At 44.9% G+C, this 14,245-nt stretch overlaps 1 protein-coding gene across 1 annotated transcript; it reads left to right on the top strand.

Annotated features, from left to right (window-relative positions):
- The first annotated feature begins 10,119 nt into the window (after nucleotides 1–10,119).
- On the top strand, nucleotides 10,120–11,382 carry KCNJ16 (potassium inwardly rectifying channel subfamily J member 16). The gene has a single exon (XM_052658578.1). The coding sequence runs from the start codon at nucleotides 10,120–10,122 to the stop codon at nucleotides 11,380–11,382; it is 1,263 nt and encodes a 420-aa protein (XP_052514538.1).
- Nucleotides 11,383–14,245: the final 2,863 nt, after the last annotated feature.

Genomic DNA, 14,245 nt, shown 5'->3' with positions numbered 1-14,245 from the left:
TTGGATATGGACATAAATTTGAGCAAACTCCGAGAGATAGTGCAGGACAGAGGGGCTTGGCTTGCTGTAGCTTATGGGCTTGCAAAGAGTCAGACAGGGCTCAGTGAGTGAACCACAGCATCATAAGTATCTAACTGCCTTCTTCAAATTCACCTGTCTCAGAAGGCCATTTCCTTGTGTCTTGAAGATTCATTGACATAGACCTTAAAGTAGTCAAGTTGAAAAATGGCACAATGGTTAACATTTTCTTTCCAAAGTGATTGCTAATATTAGGATGAAAGACGATCCTTTAAACAGACTTGAGTATACCAGCCAAGCAGTGCAGGCATCAGCAGTTTAGTAGGTTTTGGAATGGGGAAGGGAGAGAAGGCAGCACTGAGGGAGAGGAACCACTTCAGATGCCTGTTGAACTTGAACTCTGCTGTGTATAGCCCTGATCTGTGGCCAGCTGCTTTCACGGTTTCTCCAGCAGCAAAATCTGACCCAACTCTCTCTTCCCCCACTTCCTTGTTTTAAATGAGATCTGGTTTTACTTAGATGAATTAAATGTCACTATATTTGTTTCTGTGAATTGTTCCAGCAAAAGTTACAGCATCAGTGTCTGACTTTGAACGTCTGTAATGCTGTCAGCCTCTCTGGGCTATTTATAGTTGCTTTTTAAAAGTTCTAATAAATGGTTTTAGACAGCGATTGGTTTCCTTTCTCTATAAGGAGCCTCAGAATCGGGATGCTTCAAAGTACCAGCTGAAAATACCTATTGATTTTTTTTTTTTTTTTTTTTTTTTTTTGCAGAAGGAATGCATGTTCATTGTAAAATTTTAGAAAGTGTAGCTAGACAAATTAGAAGGAAAAAAGGGAGAAAAAGTATATCATACCAGAGAGGGTCACAACCCATATTTTATTTATATCATTTTGTCTTTTCTCCATGTTTAAATGTATTTAAACTTAAAAAAATTATATTGTACAAGACGTTTTATAGTTCTTTCATTTTTTTCCACCAAACAATGTTTTCTATTTTTTCTGTCATGCTTCTACTTTATCACATTTAATGGCTACATTAAAAGTAATGAGTCATGATACAATTGTAGCATTACCTATGAAACAAGCCCACATTTATTAGATAGTAAGCCATATCCAAAATCTGCTACTACAAAGAGCCCTACAAATTAGCTGTGTCTCTCTGTTCATTCATGATGGTTTCTTCAGGATAAACTGTTACAGGTGAAATTGCTAGATCTGAAACTGTGCCAGATTCACACTCTGTTGTCACACGTAGCCAACTCACTTCCAGAAACAGTTCAAATTATACACACACACACATATACATGGGCTTCCCAGGTGGTGCTAGTAGTAAAGAATCTGCCCACCAATGCAGGAGATGCAGGAGACAGGGGTTCCATCCCTGCGTCAGGAAGATCCCCTGCAGGAGGGCATGGCAACCCACTCCAGCGTTCTTGCCTGTAGAAGCCCATGGACAGAGGAGTCTGGTGGCCTATAGTCCATGGGTCCTAAAGAGTTGGGCACAACTGAAGCCACTGAGCGGAGAGGGCAATAGTGACCCACTCCAGTACTCTTGCCTGGAAGTCCCATGGGTGGAGAAGCCTGGTGGGCTGCAGTCCATGGGGTTACTAAGAGTTGGACACAACTGAGCGACTTCACTTTCACTCTTTACTTTCATGCATTGGAGAAGGACCTGGCAACCCATTCCAGTGTTCTTGCCTGGAGAATCCCCGGGATGGAGGAGCCTGGTGGGCTGCTGTCTATGCGGTCGCACAGAGTTGGATACGACTGACGCAACTTAGCAGCAGCAGCAGAAGCAACTGAGCACACTCATGCATATGCGTGTGTGTGTGTGTGTGTGTGTGTGTGTGTGTGTGTGTGTGTGTGTATGCTGTGGTTTATTTGTTAAGTCATGTCCAACTCTTTTGCCATCCCATGGACTATAGCCTACCAGGCTCCTCTGTCCATGGGATTCTCTAGGCAAGGATACTGGAGTGGGCTGCCATTTCCTTCTCCAGGAGATCTTCCCAACCCAAGGGTTGAACTCACATCTCCTGTGTGCCCTGCATTAGTAGGTGGATTTTTTTTACCACTGCACCACCTGGGAAACCCCTATATTTTATCTTTGAAATAAAAATATAATAGCATGCGTGGAGAACCACATTTCTAATCATTCAATCATCTTTTTAACAAGTTCTATTAAACACTTTTTAGTGCCAGACATTTTTTGTTTTTTGATCTCAATATCCCCGTCCTCTAACTTCACTGCTGGAGGACTGTATTGTGGAGCTTGGACCACACCCCATCGCAACAGGAGACGGGTTGTTCACACTTCAGGATAATCACGCTGGAAGTGACAAGAGATGAAGGCCATCGTGGAAACCAGGTAAACCCAGGTTCTTACCTAATCAGGAGAGCTTGAATTCAGCAACAAAAAACACAGGTGAGTTCCTGTGGTGGTAGGTTCTTGTGAGAACCAGGTCTTCAAACCATCCAAGAACAAAGGACACTGCAGCCAGCCTACAGCTAGCAATGGTGAGAGCCTTAATAAGGAGAATGATACAAACAGACAAAAGAGGGCAAGGGGCCTGTGCTGAGAGCATCGTCACCCACGGCAGGAGCCAGGAGGACTGAGGGTCTCTCAGCCCTGGTGCCAGCTCCTGGGCCCGACCTGCTCTGCTCCGCTTGGGAAACAGCGCTGCCCCTGGGGCTCCAGCCACTCTCCAGATCCCTCACTCATCTTGCTTTCTCTGTGGTATTTACTCCACACTCTCCGTGATCATCTCCTTTTATTATTTATCAATGCCCAACTCACAAATGCAAAGGTGGGTGCATGCGTACATGCTAAGTTGCTTCAGTCACGTGTGTCTCTTTGTGACCCTATGGACCGTAGCCCACCAGGTTCTTCTGTCCATGGGATTCTCCAGGCAAGAACAGTGGAGTGGGTTTCCATGCCCTCCTCCAAGGGATCTTCCTGACCCAGGGACCGAACCCCAGTCCCTTGTGTCTCTTGCACGGCAGGCTCTGTACGATTTGTGTGCCACCTGGGAAGCACCACAAAGGTGCCTGGCTCATTCTTGAAGGTGGGTAGGTCAAGCACAGAGCAGAAGTTCAATTTTTTTAAAGAAAGTAATTCAAAAAAATGCAAAATAAGAAAAAAAAATACAAATTTTCCACTGGAGAGTTTTAGAGACCACTGGGGAAGGACTTTCCTTATACAACAAGGGGAAATTGAACTGTGGTCTCTCAAAGAGACATTAAGATCTCATGATATCCATGAGAATCTGGGTCCAACTCAAGGTAAACTCTCAGCAACAAGGGCCGACACGCAACCAAGATGGGATGACAGGTTTATTTTCAAGATAAAAACAATAAATACCTTCAGAGATGGCTCAGCAATGCAGGTACATAGCATTTAAAACAGAAGACAGCATGATAAGCTGTTTGAGAATTAACTTGTTAACATTGCTGAGCTTGTCAGTCTTGTTTCCTTTAGGTTGGTTCCTCAGAGTAAATAGCAATAAAATTCTTAAACTGAGCTGGAAGTATATGTACCATGTACATAGGTGTGTGTGTCTGTGTGTGTAGATGTTGAGAACAAGGTCTAGGGGATTTTCTATTTGGTAGTAGTTGTGAACTGATGCTTCTGAATGGTGGTATTGGAGAAGGTGCTTGAGAGTCCCTTGGACTGCAAGGAGATCCAACCAGTCCATCCTAAAGAGATCAGTCCTGGGTGTTCACTGGAAGAACTGATGTTGAAGCTGAAACTCCAATACTTTGGCCACCTGATGTGAAGAGCTGACTCATTGGAAAAGACCCTGATGCTGGGAAAGATTGGGGGCAGGAGAAGGGGATGACAGAGGATGAGACAGTTGGAGAGTATCACTGACTCAATGGACATGAGTTTGAGCAAGCTCTGGGAGTTAGTGATGGACAGAAGAACCTGGCAGGCTACAGTTCATGGGGTCACAACGAGTCAGACATGACTGAATGACTGAACTGAACTGAATAGTTGTGAAAGATGAAAGGAAATGACTCGGCCCCTAGGGTTTTGGGGAAGTGGCGGAAGAACAGAGAAATGGCCCAGGTGGCTTAGCGGTAGGAAGCAGTGACGACATCCACGTCTCTTGGGGACCATGCGTTGTCTGCCTTGCTGTTGTTTACTCGCTCAGTTGTGTCTTTGCTACCCCGTGGACCGCAGCCCACCAGGCTCCTCTGTCCATGGGATTCTCCAGGCAAGAATACTGGAGTGGGTTGCCATTTCCTCCTCCGGGGATCTTTCCAACTCAGGGATGGACCCCAAGTCTCCTGCATTGCAGGCAGATTCTCTACCGTCTGAGCCATGAGGGAAGCCCAAAGGAAAAGTGGGCTGAAAAAAAGGATCTCCAGATAAGCTAATAGCGATATTATCAGGGTTGGATTTTGCATGTTCCCAGCATCTCCCTTCTCAGCTTCTCCTTAAGTTTGCTGATAACATATTATAACATATGTTATAATATATATGTATTTATATATTTAATATATATACTTAACATGTATGTTATCAGTGAACTTAAGGAGATGCTGAGTATGAAACCGCCTCTATTCAGCATAAAACTTTGTAAATTGATTCAGAAAGAGAAGCTGTAAAATTCCATCTGGGAAGAGGTAAAATCCATGGTTACTGAGAAGCTGGACCGGGGTTGGAGGGGTAGAGGGAGGAGGGGAGAGGGAACAGAGGCGGAATGGAAGCTTGATATGTAGCCACGGCTACTCTGGGGGGTGTGAGAGCAGCTGAGAAGGAAACATGAAATGGTGTGGGTGTGTCAGCAAGGGAGACACTGAAATCAGGCAGACAGAGGGTACGTGGAGGAGGACGAGCAGCATCTTGCAGGCAGTGGGTGAAGCAGACATTCAGTGACTGAGTGTCAGGCCCTCCTAAGAGCATCTGAGTGTCTTATTGATGATTCCAGGCAAGGTCAGGCTCAGGCTTAATTCCAAGGCAAGAAGTTGTGGGATAGATTTTGTGCAAAATAGCTTCTTGGGTTCTCTCCTAACTCATTAACATCTCTCTTTCTTGCCTCTTCACCAACCAGAGCCCACCTACGTGCCCCTGGATCACACCTCTCCTGAACTCCCTCTCCTCTCCGCAACCCCCCCACCCCTGACTCCTACGAGCAGATCCTCAAAGACCATGACCTTCATGGAGAATTCAGGTCACCGTTTCTAATCTCTGCCCTGTCAACTCTCACGTTTCCACTAAAATTTACCCTATCTAATAGTTTTGCCAGGAAAGTAACTTGATTCTGGACAACTTCATGAAAGTCACTTACGTGGGAAAGAAAGGGCTTGTTCATCTCAAAGGCCACAGATGTGAATAAGTGAATTTTATCGAAGATATTTTAGACTTTTATTGGTTCTGCCTGTCCACTTATACAGATATGATTACTGTTGCTATTCATATATTTATATTAAGTAGATGCTAGTGACCGGATCAAATTTTATTACAAAAGTGACAGAGGATTGTAAAGTCTAAGCCACTGTGTTATACACTCAATGTGCTATTGAGAAGCTTAGGCCTGAAGAACTATTTACAGAGCATTCTGCCTGGTAAACGACTGAGTTTGAGAGTACATAGCAAAATGGCAGAACTGCTTCAAAACTGGTGAGCCTGACTGACGCGCTTCTGTGCGTTGAGAATAGGGGACAGATACGCAGGCTGCTCCTTCCTTTTGCTGAAAATATTCCCTGTCATTTCTATGTGCATGCTCTGAAGCTCAGTCGAGTCCAACTCTTTGTGACCCCACGAACTGTAGCCTGCCAGGCTCCTCTCTCCATAGGATGTCCCAGGCAAGAGTCCTGGAGCAGGTCGCCATTTCCTCCTCCAGGGGATCTTCTCGACCCACGGATGGAAGCCCTGTCTCCTGTGCCTTGGAAGGTGGATTCTTTACCACTGTGCCAACTTCTGTAGCCCATGCACTTTATTGGTAAAGGTTTCTCCCTGAATTCACTCCAAGATCTGAAAAACCTGGGGCCTAACAGCAGATGTCACTAGTCAGAGCAGATCAAGGAACTTTAATGTCTTGACTTAGCACAATGAGCAAGGTTGGAGAAAAGTTGTTATCAAGGTTGGATCTCCTCACCCTTCTAACTTTCTCTCACCTAAGTGTCAGCAGTTCCCTCCTAAGTTTCTTTGTAAATTCCTATGAACTTGGATGCTGTTTTCAGGGAGATCCACCCTCCTCACTGTGTGTTGCCTCCTACTCAAGCCACATCTATAAAAGAACTCCACGTCAGGATAAAGTCCATGTAACATTGAAGAGCCTTTCCTATCTCTCTCATTAATCACCAGGCAAGGTAGTTTGAAACTGGTGTAGAAATGGGGACCTTAGATCTAGCATTTGTTTTTGAACTTTATAGCCCACCATTTTGTAATTTCAGTAATCAAATTTCCATTTTCTTTTTTTTTTTAAAAAGGAGTTTTGCAGGCAATGAAATGGCCACCGTTAGTTTTAGGAGACCAAGGAATAAAACACGCAAAAAGAAAATACAGGCAGGAGCACTGCAGATAGCTTGCTGTCTTCAGTGGTTTGTTGCTCAGTTGTGTCCAACTTATTGAGACCCCATAGGTTGTGGTCCCCCAGGCTTCTCTGTTCAGGGGATTTTCCAGGCAATAATACTGGAGTGGGCTGCCATTTCCTACTCCACGGTACTTTCCTGACCCAGGGATCGAACCCGAGTCTCTTGTGTCTCCTGCATTGGCAGGTGGACCGTTTACCACTAGCACACCTGGGAAGCCCTGAAAATAATTTTTCATGATGGAATTGATGGGGACAAGATGATTTTGAAAGCATTCAGGTCATTTTAAAGCCCAGTTTTAATTCTGAGGAAAACAAATGTTAACTATCGAAATGTTCAGTCAGTCAGCAAACCTTATCCTCTGTTCTTTATCCATAAACTATTAGAAAAGTGCTCAGTTTAACACAACATATGAAACAAGAGACTAAAAATAAAAAACACCTACGTTGTTTCTAGCCATTTGGACAACAGGGCCTTTGTAAACATCTTAGCACATGGTGCAGGCTGAAAAATGGTAAACACTAAATACATCAGTTTGGCTACGATCTAACATTTAGCTTAAAAGAAATTTCCTTTCAGGAAATGTGTCATTTACATGGTGGGAAAATTGAAGCATAGATGAATAAACTGTACACATTTAAACAGAATCTGAATGCTTTTCTCTGGATAAGTTGAAATGAATGATCAGGATAATAAACCACAGTAGAAGACCTGATGGTTTTGGGAACAGAATTCTCACAGCTGTTAACTTGTATCCCTGACTTTGTCACATTATGCAGAAATAATTTTTCCACAGATTCACATTTGCTCACTTGTAGCTTGTATTAATTGAAACTTCATTCACCAATTAGCATACTGTGGAAGGTATTTTTAAAAAGGGCTTGTTTATAACAGTTGTTGGCACTACTGAAACTCTGAGTGATGCCAAGTAAATGCCATTTCAAAGGAAAAACTCTCTCCCTCTGGCAGCAGGAAAGAGCAGAGTGTCTCACAGCGGCTCTCAATTTACGACTCCCACGATGGGTGCAGTTCCCTGGAAGGAACTGGGTTAGAAGGGAGCGTGGATGAAGAGAAGAGCCCTATCTCTGAACTGGCTTCTTAATCTGCAGTCCTGTGGGCCTCTGATGAGACTGTCGCATTCTCACGGCTCCAAGGATCAGAGGAGGGAGTAGGAACTGGCAACCTCGAATAGCTTCCTGTTTGTAAGATGTCCATCCGAGGCACATCAGACAAATCTACACAGAATCCCGTATCCTGTGGGCAACCTTTGTGGAAATATATATATTTTTTAATTTAAATGTATTTTTAATTGGAGGATAACTGCTTTGCAATATTGTGTTGGTTTCAGCCGTGTCTCAGCATGAATCGGCCGTAGGTACACACATGGCTCTCCTTCCGGAACCCCCCTCCCACCTCCAGCCCCAGCTCACCCTCTAGGTTGTCACAAGGCATGGGGTATTTTACCTTCAACATTTCAGGATGTGTTTGCTCAGCCATGGGCCATATCCTGAAAGTATGTGGCTGTCTCCCCAAAATGCAGTTGAAGAGCTGACCAAAGACACATGACTGACTAATCAAGGCAGATCTGAAGGCTGATGGATCAAGCCGCCAGAAGCAGACGGATGGACAGGGAGAACTTGGACATGCCTCCCAGGACATTTTGGCTGTAGACAGAGTGTCCATCCTCACAATGGGCCACCGGACAAAGTGCTTATTGTAAAGTGGGCCTGGTCCCTGGAGAAGAAGAAAAATGATGCCTGTTGACTTGGGAGGTGGGGGGTGGATTAACTCATTCCTCCCTTTCATAGTGGATAAATACTTGGTGATTAATTTCTTTGGTTGGTTTCAAGGTGGAGGTGTCTCAATGTCTAGAATAGTATTTATTCCTGTGAAATTTTTTATGCAGTCCAGCAACAGGATCCTCTAGTGCAACGTCTCCCCCTTCCTCCACTCTCCCCTACCTGGCACAGGTAGATGATGTGGAAAACAGGTTCTAGAAACCACTGAACATTAGCCCTGGGCCCCAGGGACTTGGCGTTTTTGGCAGAGAAATAACGAAAGGCCATTCAATATTGAATTATTCAAACTTACTTTCAGACTTGAGCTGGAAAGCCGTTGACCTATATTGAAGATGCTGAAAGCAATAATAACTGTATGTATCAATATAACTTGATCTTTTAAAGACCGAATGAATTCGGAGGGATGCCTTTGCTCAGGCAGGGGTGTGAAAACCTTAGGAACACGGTGAAGAGCCGGGGGAGAGGGCCCAACCACAGCACGCTCCCTTTAAGAGGGAAGCAAGAGGAGTGGCCTTGGCAAATCTTCGGCTTCTATTCAGAAATAGAAGAGATTCCAGTGTCAGAGAAAAAAAGGAAAGAAAGACAGTAGAAGAAAAAAAAAGGATGGATGTTTTGAAACAAAGGCAGGAGCAATTTTATACTTTATTGAAAGCTTACCTGGGAGTGGTTTTAACTCCTCCAGGGTTAAGAAAGATTTTTTTTTTTTTTTCCTCCTCTCAAAACTAGAGGAGGAGCTAGGGTAAAGGAGTTGAGTCTGAAATAGCATCCTTGTCAGTTCTGTTCTGTCCTGGGAAGTACACAAGGAAGAAATACCTCCGTGGAAGAGAAAGGAGGCTGCATATACAGAAGGCAAGGGACCGTCTATGATACAAGCTGTATGTAAGTTACGTTGTAACAGTAGCATAGAAACCCCTCTTTCCTTAAGTTACTTTTTACTGGAGCACAGTTCCTTCACATTGCTGTGTTAGATTCTACTGTCCAGCAGAAGGAATCAGTCACAGATGTACACATATCCTCTCCCTTCTGGCTTCCTTCCCCCTCAGGTCACTACAGTGCATTAGGCAGAGTTCCCTGTGCTATACAGTGTGATCATTAGTACCTATTTTATAATATTTTTTACACCATAGCAATTGCCTATATGTGCCAACCCCAGTCTCCCAATTCCTCCCTGCTCACCAACCTTTGGAACATAGAAACTCTTAATTGCCTCCTTTTTCTAAGGAAAACCATCTGACTTAAACAGAAAGCCTCTAAGATGGCTAGACAAATACCTGAATTCTATTTTGCCTTTTTACATTATAGATTGTTTTGTTTTCTAAACGTCCTCAGGCCAGAAGCGTCTACAAAATGAAGACAATTTTTTTTTCTTCTTTTTTTAACGTTGGGTCAGCAGAGGCCGTGAGGCCTCATTTGGGATAATCACAGTGTTTGCTGAAGCCTTATGCATATATAAAAACGTTATTTTCTCTAATTGCATATTTTGTTCCTGTGATGACTGAGCTGGATTCTAAACTGAAATGAGTGATCGATACTTAATGTCTCTGCCGTTCAGATGAAGTCTGAGCTGTTTCAGACGGCATCAAATTGCTTCGAATTGGGCCAATTGCTCTAAAGACGGAAACTGAAAGCTAAGGAAGCGTGTGGAATTTTCTGTTTTTCAGATTTGAAGTGAAAAAACCCACGCTCGCAAATAGCCGCGCTCCTAGGACCCTTGCTTCCCCAGCGGTCGCCCGGGTATACCCCCCCTAGGGCACTGGAGAGCATGAGCTACTACGGCAGCAGCTACCCCATCGTCAGCGTGGACCCCAAGTGCCCGGGGTACACCCCGGAGCACCTTCTGGCCGAGAAGCGCAGAGCGAGGCGGCGCCTGCTGCACAAGGACGGCAGCTGCAACGTGTACTTCAAGCACATTTTCGGGGAGTGGGGCAGCTACGTGGTGGACATCTTCACCACGCTCGTGGACACCAAGTGGCGCCACATGTTCGTGATCTTCTCGCTGTCCTACGTCCTCTCCTGGCTGACCTTCGGCTTGGTCTTCTGGCTCATAGCCTTCCAGCACGGCGACCTGCAGAACGGCGGCCCGGACGCCACGCCTTGCGTGGACAACGTCCACTCCTTCACCGCGGCGTTCCTCTTCTCGCTGGAGACCCAGACCACCATCGGCTACGGCTACCGCTGCGTCACCGAGGAGTGCCCGGTGGCCGTGCTCACGGTCATCCTGCAGTCCATCCTGAGCTGCGTCATCAACACCTTCATCATCGGGGCGGCCCTGGCCAAGATGGCCACGGCCAGGAAGCGGGCGCAGACCATCCGGTTCAGCTACTTCGCGCTGGTGGGCATGAGGGACGGCAAGCTCTGCCTCATGTGGCGCATCGGGGACTTCCGCCCCAACCACGTGGTGGAGGGCACGGTCCGCGCGCAGCTGCTGCGCTACGCGGAGGACGGCGAGGGGCGCGTGACCATGGTCTTCAAGGACCTGAGGCTGCTCAACGACCAGATCATCCTCGTCACCCCGGTGACCGTCGTGCACGAGATCGACCGCGACAGCCCCCTCTACGCGCTCGACCGGAAGGCCGTGGCCAGGGATAACTTTGAGATCCTGGTGACGTTCATCTACACCGGGGACTCCACCGGGACGTCCCACCAGTCCCGGAGCTCGTACGTCCCCCGGGAAATCCTCTGGGGCCACAGGTTTCACGACGTCTTGGAAGTGAAGAGGAAGTACTACAAAGTGAACTGCCTGCAGTTCGAGGGCAGCGTGGAGGTCTACGCCCCCTTCTGCAGCGCCAAGCAGCTCGACTGGAAAGACCAGCAGCTCCACAGCGTGGAGAAGGCCCCGCCCGTGCGAGCATCTGCCCCGCCCGACGCCAAGGTCAGAAGAAGGTCGTTCAGCGCCGTGGCCATTGTCAGCAGCTCGGAAAACCCAGAGGAGACCACCCCCTCTGCCCCCGAGGAATGTAAGGAAGCCCCGTACCAGAAGGCCCTGCTGACTTTAAATAGGATTTCCGTGGAATCCCAAATGTAGTCCTGAATCTGAACTGTGACGGCTACCTACCACCCAGCGTTTCTTTCTCTCTAGCCAATCACCGTAAGGCAAGTAGTTATATATAAACAGAGCTTTTGAAGAATGTGACACCTATCTTTGATGGTGATGAAAGATAAATAGAGCAGGTTAAGCTTGATAAAAGATATCTAAACATTACATTATATACAGTTGTTTAATTTTTTCTTTTTTCTGGCTAGCAACTGTTGTATTTCGGGAGGCTACCAAGAAGCCTAATTGATTAATTTAAATTTCATCTCTTTTAATTATTCCATACACTTGTATTATCAGTTGGAAGTATAATATTTCAGTAATAAGGAACAAAGATAGGCTACGAGGACAAATAATAATCGAGAGTAGAAAGGAAAATAGCACGGATGATAAAATGTTAAACATATCCAAATTGATAGTGTAATGAGCTGCCTATAAAAACGTTCTGTCTTACAATCAAGATGTGCAAGGAGCGCCTTCAGAAACTTCTGGTGTTGAGCTGTTTCACTGTGAACTCACCTGACCTGTTTGAGTCATCGTGTTTACCCCTCCCAGGGTCTTGGTATCAGCTGGCAGAGAATGTGTCTATAAGAAGTAACCTATCACCAAATTCTGATGGGCCTATGTGCCACTTGCCAGGGAATGATCAAAGAGGGCTAGCAGTTACTATTTATCTCATCCATAAGGCAGAAGAAACGTTGGCATTACTTTTCAAAGAGAGATTTCTCTCTCAAACGCCCTGGGTGATTGACTCTAAGGGGTGGCTCTACCGTGAGGAGCAGAAGTAAGGCAACCACGAGTCTTGTCAGGTCGGTGACGAGGGGGCTTCTTCCACCCACCTGCACCCACCTTCTCTGAGGACAGGAGGACAGACTGGGATCGCAGAGGTGGGCTGAAGAGTTGGAGAGCCATAAACAGTCTCAGACTCTCCGAGAGAAAGCATGTCCCTGTATCTTGAAAGACTGGAGCTCTGGTTACGCATGGGATGGGGCCTTGTTTATTTTTATTTTTTGGGCAGTTGGGTGGGGCGTTAGGAGGTGGAGAGACTGTGAGGAGAGAAGTCTTTATTTTTGCCTACGAGCAATTATGTATATTTTCTATCTCGGTCACTGTAGGAAACAGAAACAACTTAAACTCTGGATTTTAAGAAACCCTTCCTTGGAACTTGGAACCATCATTTAAATGAAGGATTTTGTGAAATATAATTAAGGTGAATCACCTTAATTTTGAATGCACATTTTGAAGCAGATCAGCTAAGTGCTTCGGAATTGCTTAAATTGTAGGGCAGGAGATAACTGTGCACACTCTATTTCCATGTTAAGAGATGTTGATCATGATTACTTTAAACACAAACCTGATCACCTAGGAATGAAGAGTCACTCTAAGCTTTATCAACTGAAGAATTATCAGCTACCTTCAGAATTATCTGTGTGATTGTTTTCCATTGTTGCTGAGCTGACATGAAATATATGCCACAGTTCTCTTTTTGCTTATTTTATATAAATATAAATATGTATACACATAGTTTTTGCTTTTTTCTGGAAAATTCCCCCCTCTCTTTAAATTAAAGCGCATAAGTAAATTTTACTGAGAGTACCAGATTACCAATAGAAGTAAAATATATGGGTACCTAAGCTATTTTTCTTTTGTTTTCTTTTCCCCCCTCCCTTCCTTCTCTCCTTTTCCTCCTTCTTTCTTTTGCCTATGAGCAATAAAGTCATTTTATAAATGCACACATGCAAATTTTTATTCCTGCTGTTGTATGGATAAAAGATCTCTGAAGGTCACAGGTTGCAAAATTGTCCTGGAGCTTAATGTCAGAGAGCAAAATCATGCCATTTATTTTTCTCATCTTGCTTCAGAAATGCAAAATCCATTTTTTAAATTGCACATGCCCTATCGAGTTGGATTTCAGAGTGGCAATTACTCAGCTAAATTAGAGTACTGCCATCTACCAAGTAGAAAACCACCTCCAGAACAACGAGCAGACTTGCCCCTCTCCCCTTTTATAGCTTGCTTCACACCAGGCTAGTTCTGTTCACTTTACTTTCTGGATGCTGCCTGTCCTGATTTTGCATGGATGTCCAATAAATACATTCTGTCCAGCAAACCCTCTTACCCAGATTAGATGTATTAATATGACCAGCATCCTGTGTAATACATATCTCTCATTTTCTGTTTAGATTGATAACACATTTTAATGCCCCAATGAGTTGCTGCTACTGCTGCTAAGTCGCTTCAGTCATGTCTGACTCTGTGCTATCCCGTGGACTGCAGCCTACCAGGCTCCTCCGTCCATGGGATTTTCCAGGCAAGAGTACTGGAGTGGGTTGCCATTGCCTTCTCCTGTAGCCCCAATGAGTTACTTTATCATAAAGATCTTAAAGTTTACGATCTTTATCATAAAGCCCCAATAAGTTACTTTATGATAAAGATCTTAAAATTGTGTAAAAAGTGTGTGCCTAGGCTGGTGGGAACTCTGTGGATGTGGTCAGCACTGGGACAAGGCACCAAACATGAGATTCCTGTTCCTTCGAATTAGGATATGTGCAGAATTAGAAACCATTTTTATGGGTTTCTAACAGCTTGCAGAACAGCTCTATTCAAATGAATGGTGAAGTGCTCCTGTAAGCATGAAAGAAATCAGTCTTCAAAATAGCATTTCTAGTTTGAAACACTCTGTCAATGATGAGAATTTTCTTTTTTCTGGCATGCCTCTTCCCCTAAAAAAATGACATTATTCAGTAGACCTAATTAGACAGAAAATAGATCGTGGCATCAAGGCTCTGCTGTCGTATGCATCTCAGCCTGGGAGGAGGGAACACAGGAGGAGAGAAAGAAAAGCTCTTTCCTG

This window comes from Budorcas taxicolor, chromosome 19 (assembly GCF_023091745.1).
Source record: "Budorcas taxicolor isolate Tak-1 chromosome 19, Takin1.1, whole genome shotgun sequence".
Taxonomy (NCBI): Eukaryota; Metazoa; Chordata; class Mammalia; order Artiodactyla; family Bovidae; genus Budorcas; species Budorcas taxicolor.
This window is presented reverse-complemented; position numbering and strand designations above follow the sequence as displayed.